At 32.8% G+C, this 12,500-nt stretch overlaps 1 protein-coding gene across 2 annotated transcripts in view; it reads right to left on the bottom strand.

Annotated features, from left to right (window-relative positions):
• The window catches only part of RFX2 (regulatory factor X2), a 142,456-nt gene that overhangs the window by 22,953 nt on the left and 107,003 nt on the right, over window positions 1-12,500 (bottom strand). For both annotated transcript variants that reach the window (XM_051971777.1, XM_051971778.1), the window contains 2 exons: window positions 2,693-2,808; window positions 884-1,002 (listed from right to left, as the gene is read on the bottom strand). In XM_051971777.1, coding sequence (XP_051827737.1) covers window positions 884-1,002; window positions 2,693-2,808 — 235 coding nt within the window. The remainder of the gene's footprint in view (window positions 1-883; window positions 1,003-2,692; window positions 2,809-12,500) is intronic.

Genomic DNA, 12,500 nt, shown 5'->3' with positions numbered 1-12,500 from the left:
TCTAGGATACACACAGTACAACTCAACTAAATGGAGAGCAAGTTGATCAAAAGACACAAGAGGTGTCTTCAACTGCCTGCCCAGAGATTCAGAATCCATTACGTAAGCCAGAATCAGGCCCTAATATTTCCTATGCACAGAAGCAGGCATATTATTCATATTGGTACTCCATTAGTACTTATATCTCCTCCATACACTACATTCCCCACTGGTCTATCTAGTCTCTTGCCATTTTTTTAAAATTTAGTCTCTATCTTTATACTTGCAATGTTTATCACCCTTCATTCCTGAAAGATCCTCCCCCTTTACCTGCTGAAATCTTTTTTATCCTTTAAAGCTAACCTCACACGCTAAAGGAAGACTTCCCTGATCCTATTTATTGATAATGACATTTCCCATCACAGAGAATTTTGTTTGTAACTCTCAAATCAATGTATCATTTCTCATATTTGTCTGGATGGATGCTGTAACTTGACGCCCAAATAGTATGGAAGGTCTTTGAAAGAAGGACATTTTATTTAAACTGTAAACGAAACTAGCACAAGAATCACACAACTGTCATTTAATATATATTTCTTTGCTTATTACTATAAGATGTTCACAAGAAAAATATCTTGTGCTATTGAAAGCATACTACATCTATTCCATGCTATCCTAGAGATAATCACAAACTCCTTTTTTCCCCTAAATTTTGTATCACTAGTATTTATATCACAATACTTTGCACATATTAAGGTCTTAATAAATGTTTATTAAATTGGATAATCTATTAATAATAAATACAAGAATACTTAGGCAATGAAATTCCCAAATACAAACTTACTCCTTTTTAGAAATAAGGCATAATTAACAAAACAAGACCACACAAAGGTAATACAGTCACCTCGCAATGTCTTCTATAAAGAAGTTGTAGGGTCTTTATGTCATTCACAGTGATCCCCTCCTGTAAGAATACACTGCCTAGATCAGGAGCTGGGAATTCTGGAAAGACATGGGAAACATCTAGAGGGTAGAAAAGGACAAAAATAATAGCAAAGCAAATATTAGGAAAAGGAATGATAAACCAAAAATCAGATCAGACTACACAGAGAAAGAAAGCAACACAGGCCTAGTCAAAGCATATAACCAAAAATAGTACTTGGAAATCATGGTTGCCTAGTACTGCTGGCAAAGTGCATAGAAATTTGGCAGCTAGATCTAAGATCTTTATTAAGCTCACCATACCCAAAGGAATGCAGAAAATGTTATGGTCAGATCAAAAGATGCCAATAAAAATATGCCTATTTTTAGTAAAGAAAGTCCTCCCTACAATGGCAGAGAAGTAGGTGGGGATGGAGAGGAAGTCCTAAAGGCTAATCTTATTCACTTCCATTTGTAAGGGCTCTTTGTAATCGGAGAGGGTTCAGACTACAATAGCTAGACAGTAGTAATAAAGTAAGAATAGTTAGCTGACCTGTAGTCAGGCATCTCCTTTAGATTTCAGTAAGAAAATTCTATTATTCTATTAAGAAGATGGGACAAATTTACAATGAGTGACAATAGTTTTCAGGAAGGAAGGTCACTACTTAAAGCTCACTTGACTAGGAGATAACCCACATTGCTTTCTGGAGGCCATCTGAAGCTGTCCCTCTCTCTCGACTCCCACAAAAGGTATATTTGGGGCAATGTTTAAAAGGATAGATGTGTTTGTGTTTATGCATATGTATTCACATATTAAAAATTCAAGAATCTGGAATCTTGAGAATATGAACAATTTTTTGCATTGACACTGATTGCAGCTCCTCTATAATTCAATATATATTCTTCTTGAGTTGCTGTGGCTAAAAAAAACTCATCTCCCTCTGGTCAGCCTGGGCGATGAACCATTTTAAACTCAACCAGGTTAAGTCCCTGTATAAAACAAGTGTCTTCTACCAAGCCTATACTTGAAGAATTTCCAGCTTCAGTAAGGGCTTCTAATGTTTGTGATCAACTAATATAGACTATGAAAATTCGGAATCATTTCCACATCATGATTAATTATTAACAGAAGTCTTTGCTGGAAAAATATATAGGTAGACAAGTAGACAGAAAGACAGACAGAGATAGACAGATATCTAACTTTAAAAAGTATCACTATTTAGCTGATTAAACTAATTATCACTAATTTATGAGTTATCAGTTATTGGAGGGTCCCCTCTTCCTTACTAAGTCCTGAACAGATGAAGTTGGTGAAGCTGCTGCTAGATATAACAATAATTTTAGGAATTACATTGCTTATAATGAAAGAAAGAAAGGTTTCTATGAATGTCTAAATATGATACTGAAATGTGTCAGGCAGATAAGAGCTGAAATTCAGAAAATGACAAACCTAGATATCCACTATTGACATCTGTTTGCTCAAAATTCTAGTAGTTTTCTTATGGTCATTTTATAAATTAATTATGTTGATGTATACTTATACTAGCAGCATCTAGTGCTCTCTGATAAATCAGAGAGAGAGGGATTCTAAAACTACTTAAGAACTAAGTGAAATCCAAAGAAAGCTACCAACTGCTAATTTTTGGTACAGTTAAGCAGTGAAACAGATGAGCATAAAGTCTCCTGGACTCCCAGGAGACAAGTGAAAGTCATCCAACTCAGAAAATCAGTAATACATTATGAAACCAAGGGAAACAGAAACAGTCAAGATCACAGGGTTGTATTTCATCACCTATGAACTGTTGGTGGTGTTGGCTCTGAGCAGCTACTGACTGCTCAGGCGTGGCATGCAAATTGCTGTTAGAGCCACTTTCCCCAAGGCCATCCATCTTCTGTGCTGGCCTGTATCTTAAAGGAGGAAAAAGAAAAACCACAGAAATTTAATATTCATTTCATCATGTTAATTCAAGTCAAAGAAACATATTAAAATGTGCAAGGCACTGAGCTAGCCTGTAAAAGTTATTTGGCCAACCAGTAAACTTAAGAAACAATCCCTGCCCTGGTAGAGATTGTAATTTAGCTGTGCTGCAACACATATCCAAATAATAAAGAAGATAAAATAGTCGATGCATATGAAAAGTACAAAGTATAATTTGCACTCAGAGAAAAGATTATTTACAACTGGAAAAAACTGGGATTTTCTTGGAAGAGATAGCATTTGAAAGGGGCTTGATATGTTGATGTTACAAACTTGATGGATCCAATATAATACTCCTTGCATGTCTTTGTTACTGAATGAGCTCAAAGACTAAATTTTTCAAAAAATTGTGTGCTTCTTACTCAAAACAAGTTTCTAAAAAAAAAGAAAAAGAAAATTAACATGACATACCAAATTACTATGAATATGGATGTACTAGTATCTGGGGAACCTGTGAAAGTTGTAGACCCATCAGCCTTGATTTCTCAAAGGTTTACAGGATTAGAGCTGGAAAAGAAGGAACTTTCACTTTGAGAGGTGGAGTCACTTGCTCAAGACCTCACAAGCAAGATGTTTTCTTACATCAGAATAAAACAGATAGGATGAAGACAACCAGGAGGAAAATCACATCACTAAAGATGGTTTTCGAACTGACAGGCATTAGTACTCAGACCAACAATAGACACTCTATTCCTTGAAAAAAAGATTTGTTCACCTGCTGGGACTCTGATCTTTATTGAAATTTACTGATAAAAAAACTTATTACTTTTGACTTGTTCTACAAGAGTTTATCCCTCAAAAAGAGGTTGCAGAGATTCTATTATAATCCTACTATAATACTTTACATTTCTGAAGCCATGACTTAAAAGAAAAAGTGAAATAGAGAACACTGTACACAGCAACAAGACTATGTGATGATAAATTCTGATAGGATTGGCTCATTTCAGCAATGAGGTGATTCTGGCCAATTCCAATAGATTTGGGATTAAGAAAGCCATCTGTATCCAGAAAGTACTACGAGGACTGAATGTGGATCACAATATAATGTTTTCACCTTTTTTGTTGTCTGCTTGCTTTTTTTTCTTTCTCATTTTTTTTTGATCCAATTTTTCTTGTGCAACATGATAAATGTGGAAATGTTAAGAAGAATTACATATATTTAACCTATATTAGATTACTTGCTATCTAGGGGAAGGGGAAAGGAGGGAGAAAAATTTGGAACACCAAGTTTTGCAAGAGTGAATGTTGAAAATTATCTTTGTATGTATTTTTAAAATAAACAGCTATTTAAAAAGTTATACCAAAAATGAAAAAAAGGAAACGTCATTTGTACAGAAAAATCAAATGAAAAGCATGTTGTTGATGCTGTTATCTTCTCACTAAGAAGAAAATGCAAGATTTTTTTTACAATGTTATTTCAGTCAGCATAATTAACCACATGGTCATAAACTTTAGTTACTGGAACACAGTAAACAAATTACAAAAAATATTCACTACTGCACTTATTTTCATAATAGTGTTGACTAACTAGTGCTTCTCTTTATCTTCTACAAAGAATTAGAAACAGTTCTATAAACTGCTATAAATAAGAGGTGTGCTGCTGAAAAATTTTTTTAAAGTTCTTCACTGAATTTAAGAAGTGAAAGGGGCCTTAGAATCCATTACATACAACTCGTATCTCACCAAAAATTCTCTCTACAACATTGTCTACTTGAACACTCTGAAGGAGAAGGAAACCTGCTAATTCCCATAGTAATCCCTTCCATATTTAGACAGTTTTAATTGTAGTCAACTTCGTCCTCCTCACTGCAACTTCCACCCACTGCTCCTAGTTACATCCTTTGGTAATAAAGAAAACAGGGCGATTCCCTCTTCCAATATAGCAACCTTCCCAAGATTTGAAGGCAGCTATCAAGCGCTCTCTTCTCCAGGCTAAACATCCAAAGCTGTTTCTATAACAAATCCTGACATGGCATGTTCTCCAGGCCTTTCACTTGTCCTAGTTGCTTTCTTCTCAAACATATATCAATTTGTATACATCTTTCTTAAAATGTAGTAGCAAGAACTGAACAAAGGCCCAAAGTTTTAGCTTGATCAGGGAAAAACCATAGGAAAGATACTGCCTCTTGGTTCTATGCCTTACACACACACACACACACACACACACACACACACACACAAGATAGCTAGATTTGTATATGTATATATATATCATATATATGTGTGTATGTGTGTATATATTTGCATATATATACACATACATATAATCTATTCTGAACTTAAACACCAATAAAGAATTTTCAAATTACATAGAACATAAAAAGATTGTATATAAAACATGTTTGTATACCATTCTGAATTCTTTTCTCTGAATTTGTTTTAAAAATGCAGCAATGACCCTCTTTTTGTACTTTTGTTTCTGGATCACTAAGTTTTCTCTCTCCACCCTGATATTATAAAATAATATATGCCCTTATAACAAACAAGCATAATTATGTAAAATTTAACCACATTTTGATCATTGCTGAAAATATATATTTCACTCTAGGCTTCAAATCTCCCATCTCTCCATAAAAAGGTAGATAGCTGCATTTTAATATATTTCTCTGAAGCTAAGGTTGGTCATAAAATTAATCAGAATTAGCAAGTCTTTCAAAAAATTTTTTTAATAATGTCATAGTGACCGCACAAATTGTTCACCTAGTTTTGCTCACTTCACTCTTCTTAACTATCTAAGTTCCCTCAAGCTGAATCCATGTTGATTGCTTGCCTTTTTTTCTTTTCCTATTCATGTGCTCTAACTATTTATCTATTAAGAAATGATTCTTGTTTTTATATATTTGAAACACTTCTTTATCTCTTTTGGATATCACACCTTTATCAAAGAAATGCTGGAAAGATTTTACTTAAATCATTTGTTTCCCTTATTTAAAATTTATAAGTAATCAAAAATGTCCATTTCATCTTTTCTGGTTCTATCTTTAGCCAAGAATTCTTGCTCTGAATCCGTAATATAGAAAACATCTCCTTCCTTGCTCCTCTGACTTGTTTGCATGACCTTTTATATGCAGGTGATGTATTTATGCATTTGGAATTTTTATTGAGATATAAAATGCTCTAAATTTAATTTCTGCCAAGCTAATTTCCAATTTTCCTAACAGTTTTTGTCAAAAATGGAGTCCTTATCCCAGCACTTGGGGATCTTTAGCTTTGTAAAATACTGTGCTTCTTTGTTTACTTTGTTTTATGTATTCTGTACCTAATCTATTTTACTGATCAACTTTTTTGCTTGTGAATCAGTATAAAATAATTTTGATGATTACTGTTCTGAAATAGTTTGAGATCTGGGCTACCTTTTTTGTAATCCCCCACCCCCAACTTTTTTAGATTCTTGAACTTTTATTCCTTCATCTGAATTGGATTGTGTTTTTTTCCCCCCTAGCTCTACAAGGTAATCTTTTGGTAGTCTGATATGGCACTGACTCTGTAAATTAAATAAATTTTTAGTAAATTGCCATGGCTCAACCAAGAACAATTACTATTTCCTAGTTAGATCTGCCTTTATTTCTATTAAAGTATTGTTATCATTATTACATTCACGTTATATATATGACATTTAACTATATTCTGTAAAATTATTTTGAGACTTCCTGATTGGTTTTGGTAAAGTACCAAAAGAACCCCCCAAAAATAACTGATGATATTTATGTGGTTTTATTTTACATACTACTACTATGGACAAATATAAATATTTACAATTAATTTTTAGTTGAATCTGTTGCATTCATATTCATCTGCATAAAAGTAATGGTTTTGTTATTTCTTCACCAACATTTATTTCTTCACTTACTTATTGTTCATGGGTTGCTGGGGATTTTTTTTAGCTATAGCTAGAATTTCTAATATTATATGGCAAAGAGTATTTAAAATATGTTCTTGCTTTAAGCCTAATCATACTGGAAAAATTTCTAGTATTCCCACATTACATATCATGTTGGCTCTTGATTTCTGATAGATACTCATTCTTTTGGAAAAATATTCTCTTGATTTTAGGTTAATATTATTTACCATAATAAGGAAATGTCCATCTGTTCCCATGCTTTTTAGAGCTTTTAATGTTAAATGTGTATTGTATTTTATAGGGCAGTTATAGTGCCAGTCCTGAAGTTAGAAAGACTCATCTCCCTGAGTTCAAATCTGGCATTACTCACTTACTAGCTGTGTGACTGGGCAAGTCGCTTAAACCCTGTTTGCCTCAGTTCCTCATCTATAAAATAAGAGAAGGAAATGACAAACCACTCCAAGATCTCTGCCAAGAAAAAAAAAACAAAAACAAAAACAAATGGAGTATAAAGAACCAGATATCACTGAATTGACTGAACAATAAAAAAAATAATATTTTATGAAATGACTTTTCTGTATCTTTTGATATAATCAGACACCTAGGTGGTGCACTGGATAAAGTGATGGACCTGGAGTCAGGAAGACCTGAGTTACATCCTGGCCTCACATAGGGACTAATTGCATGCTCCTGGGCAAGTTATTTAACATTTGTCTCCCTCAGTTTTCTCATTTGTAAAATAGGGGAAAAAAAAGTAGAGCTGTTGTGAAGATTAAATGAGATAATACTTGTAATGCACTTTACAAATCTTGAAGGGTTAAAAATGTTAATTATTATCAGTAATAATAATAATATTAATAATATGATTTTGTTGTTACCATTACTAATATGATCTGTTACTTTTATAATGTTCCTAATACTGAACCAACTCTTTTTATAATGTTCCTGATACTGAACCAAGTTTTCATTCCTAATTTAAATCTAGTCTCGACATAGTTCATCTCTCTAATTAATGTTTATGGGATCTCTTTGCTAATATTTATTATTTTTTGCTTTAGTGTTCATCAGGGATTTTGATCTATAACTTTCATTCTCTGCTCTGTCTTTCCCTGGTTTAGGTATTAAGATCATAGTTGTATCATCTTCAGAATTAGGCAAAATATTTCCTTTTCCCATTTTAGCAAAATGAAATATCATTGTTCTATAAATAATTGATAAAATTTACTCAAATTCATCTGGTGATGGGGAGGTTTTTTTGGGAGCTTATGGCTTGTTCAGTTTCTTTTTCTGAGGATGAATTCTCCTTTTTAATGTTGGCATTTCCCTCCCCCTTCTCCTTTAAAATCAAAGTAGCTCATGGTTTATCTATTATGTTCCCCCACCCCCCAAAAAAACCTGGCTTCTAATTATATTTGTCACTGCAATTTTTTTACCTGCATATCCAATTTATTGACTTGTTCTCTCTTTCTCTCCCTCCCTCCCTCTCCCTTTCTCACTCTTCTTCTCCCTTGACCACTTCCCTCTCCCTCTCTCTTTCTGTCTATGTCTCTCTGCCACAGTCTCTTTCTCAGTCTTTCCCCTGTCTTTCTCTGTGTCTCTATCTTTGTCTATTTCTGTCCCTTTTAGTCTCTCTGAAGGTTTTATGCTCTAGAACATTTTTTTTTAAAAAGGTACCATGGGCAGCTAAAAATTATCTTTCAACACCCATTAAATAATTATCAGACATCTACCATATCAAACTTTTAAAAATTCTATTTAGATCATTAATTTCTTTCCTCTTTCATGGTAGCTTAAAATAGGCTTTAACTATGAAATTTTGTTTTGGCTTCAATTTCACATTGTTAACTCACAGAATTTGTATTCTTCTAAAATCTCAACAGCTTTTTTCATAGTAACTGTTGTCTAGCCATGTCTCTACCCATTTGGTAACTTGAGGTGGCAGTTGTTAGGTTTGTTTTTTTTAACTCAAGGATACTACCTTACATTTATCTGTACTAAACTCTGCCATATTTGATTTGGTTCATACATTAACATGTGATTTTTTTTTTGGAGGGGGGAATCCATCTTTCAATTGTGTTCACATCTGTTGCTCTAGATATTATTCTCCAGTCCTAGGGACGTCTCTTATTGTCTAAGGCCCAAGAAAAAAGAGCAAAAGGAGGAAACATACAAGGAAAAATTTTCAGCACATTAATTGCACATAAATCCCCTAATGGTAAAGCTGCAAGGAAATAGCTTGTTAGAAAAGTCATTCGTAAGAGTGTACCCTTTACTAGAAGGATCAATAAACTTCCATCACTACAGGCCAGATATTGTTCTCTGCTATTAAATAAGATAATATCAAAAGTTAATTGAACTCTCGACATAAATTTCCTTTTCAGTATGAACATACATTAATTTTAAAACTTTTTTTAGACCCAGATTCTGTGATTATAAAATGTTAATTATTCCTGATAAATTCTGTAGATTTTAAGCATGCTATCTATACTTTCATCTAAGTAATAGATAAAAATGTTAAATATCATACAGCTAAGCAGCAAACAGATCTCTGAAGCAATCCACCAGAGAACCTTTATATTGAATATGATTGATGTCATTTAACCAAATTTAATCAACCCAAACATACTAAAGTACAGCTCACTTTCCTCTATGTCAGGCAATACAATAAAAGATTGCATGGAAAATGGCACAGTGCTAAGGACACCAGGAACACTGAACATTTCCTGGCTCTGTGACTCTGGGCAAAGCTCTTTTTTTGCCTCTCCAGACAAACAAATAGGAACTTATGCATTTTCCTGATCTAGTAGGTCAGTTATCCTATCAAAAGCAGGAATAAATTTAAGTCTAGCATAACCTATTATAAATGAAAACCTGCTGATCTTTAGTGTTCACTGATTTCCTTCTATATGTTTATTGACTGACATTTCTTTAAAATACACTCTACAATTCTAACAAGGTTAAAAATCAAAAAAGAATAACCTATAAGGACACAAAAAAAGATGAACATTCATGAATATAATGTCTTCTGTTACTAAATATGTGCTTTTTTTGAAATAGAAATTTATTGTTACATATTTTAAAATCTCCATGATATGCTGCTGGGCACATAACAATGTATGGTTTTGTTTTTTTCCTTTTTGTGGCTTTCTTTTTTCTTATTTTGTATTTGGTTTCAATTAAATAAATCAAATTTTTTTAAAAAGTCAAATTCATTTTTCTATAATGTTCAGGCTTTATCATCTTCCTCTTTCTCCAAGCCTGTTATACTTCTCCCATTTTCCATGATTTATCAAAAACCATTTACAGATGCTAGTAAACACCTCTGATAGTTTTTTCAGTACTCTACTTCTGTATTTCATCCAGGCTAGGTAAAAGGAAGTCTTTGAGGGACTGCTTGCCTTCTTACTAATCTTGCACTTCCACTTCCTGATAGTCATTTTTGTTTTATCCTACTCCAAGATCATTCTCTTTAGGAGAAAAAATAGATGTGCAATATGAGTTAAGTAGGTCAACCTCACCATCCATCTATTATTCCAATCTAAGCAGTAATACTATCCCTTCATTAATCTTCCTTTTGCTTCCAACATAACAAACAAAAATCTTTTTTTTCTATCTTTTGGCATTCATCACCGGCCCCAACTTATTCTGAGCTTTAGTGCCCCTGAAACAATTCTTAGAGGGTTTTATCAAAATTATGTCGATGTTTTCAATTACTTGCCCTTCCATTTTCTTTATATGTCATTAAAAAAAAAATCTGAGTTTCTGGATGAATCTACAGTGGTTCTTTTAGTCAAGATTCCCTTTTTCCTAGTCAACAAAAAGATGAAGGATGAAGACAACTGCAGATGTCTTCAGAATTTCATTCCTGAAAGCTTTCTATTTGTTTAGACCTGACTTCCCTTTCAAAATATAAGGCCACTTGAACCTACATATCTTTTCTTAATACTTTTGAAATCTGCTCTCAAAAAATCTAGAGTGCATTTCCTCTACTTTTTAAATATATCAGCTGGTCTGCTTTTAGTAAGCAGAGCTAACAGAGATCTGATAGTCCAGTGTTGTTGTATTATGTTGCTGCAAAGTTTGTGATATTTTTCAAGTTCCTTATTCAATTTTTCCTCCTTTTTAGTTGGTTCATAGTACTGCTTACAACAATATTACTTTTCTTTCTTACTCTACTGATCTTTACTCAATGTTCTCAACCATGTAACTCCTTACGTAAGTACAAATTGTTAATATATGATGCTTTCCCAAGCATTTTAATCTATTCAGCTTCAGCTAAATAAGGTATATCCCTTAAAAATCCAAGTCTAGTCATGACCAAGTGTTAAGTAATACCAATTTTTAAAAATAAGTATTTTATGATGTCTTTTGTTTTAACATCATTATAGTTTACTCGTGTCTCTCCTCTTGCCCCTCCAAGAGAGCCATGCCATGCCATGCCACAAATAGTATTTCTAAGGCAAAAATAAATAAAAATAATTTAAAAATTAGTACACCCAAACAATACATCGAAAAAGTCTACAAACATGCATAGTACACCACCACTTTAGAGCTCCAACCTACAACTAAAGCGTGGATTTGGAATGTCATCTTATGTGTCTTCTTTCAAGCCATACTTATTCTTTTTGTTCCATACTTATTCTTTAAAGTTTTTCAACATTTCACTTTTGATTCTGTGTATATGGTTCTTTATATTTACATTGTTGCCATGAGGTCTATTATTTTCTCGGTTCTGCTTACTTTACTCTGCATCAGTTCACATAAATATTTCTCTATATTTCTCACATGCATCATTTACTACAGCACAGTAATAGTCCCTTTACAGTTATGTATTACAACTTGTTTAGCTATTCCGTACCTAATGGGCATCTAAATTTGTTTTCAATTCTTTGCTAATCAAAAAAGTGCTGCCATAAATATTTTTGTGTATATTGGAGATTTTCCTTTTATCAGTGGCTTTCTTGGAGTAAAAACCAGGTTTCAAAGAGTATTAATAGTCTTTATTTGAATAATTCCATACTGCTTTCCAAAATGACTATAATCAATTCATAGTTCCACCAATCAAGTTCCTATCTTCCCACATATTCTCCTACATGACACCTTTGCTAATTTTCAGGGTGTGACATACAACATTTCTATTATTATTAGTAATATGAAACATTCTTTTATGTGGTTATTAAAAGTTTGCAATTTTTATTTTCAGGATTATTCATATCCTTTGACTTCTTATGTATTGAGAAATGGCTATTGCTCTTAATATCTTAGATATTAATCTCTTATCAGAGAAATCTGATACAAAGATTCTTTTTTTATTTGACTATTTCCTTTCTTATCATAAGTACATTAATTTTGTCTGTGCAGAAGCTTTTCAGTTCCATGTATCTTTTTGAATTGCCTCTATTTCTTGTTAATTTTTAAAAATTGAGATTATATTTTTAAATCTGACAATTTATTCATATATAAAACTTTGCAGAATTCTCTTGCACTGATTATTACAATAGCCTTCTAATTGGTCTTCATCTTCCAATTAATTGATACTACATTAATTTTCCCAAAGTATTAATTAGCCCTCTCCCATTCAAAAATTTCATTGGCTTCCTGTTTGCAAAAAAGTATAAAACAATGGCAATTACAACTTCCCCTTTCCCCAAGGATACCCTGATTTCTCTTTTAAACCCAATTCTCCACTATTCCCTAAATGTGTATCACATACCAACCAAATTAGATTACTACTTTTCCATGTCCTTGCTTTTAGGTTTTTCTTCTTTACATCTCTAACTT

The sequence above is a fragment of the Antechinus flavipes genome, chromosome 1 (genome assembly GCF_016432865.1).
Source record: "Antechinus flavipes isolate AdamAnt ecotype Samford, QLD, Australia chromosome 1, AdamAnt_v2, whole genome shotgun sequence".
Classification (NCBI taxonomy): domain Eukaryota; kingdom Metazoa; phylum Chordata; class Mammalia; order Dasyuromorphia; family Dasyuridae; genus Antechinus; species Antechinus flavipes.
Note: the sequence above shows the minus strand (reverse complement) of the source record. Positions and strands in the feature narration are given on the sequence as shown.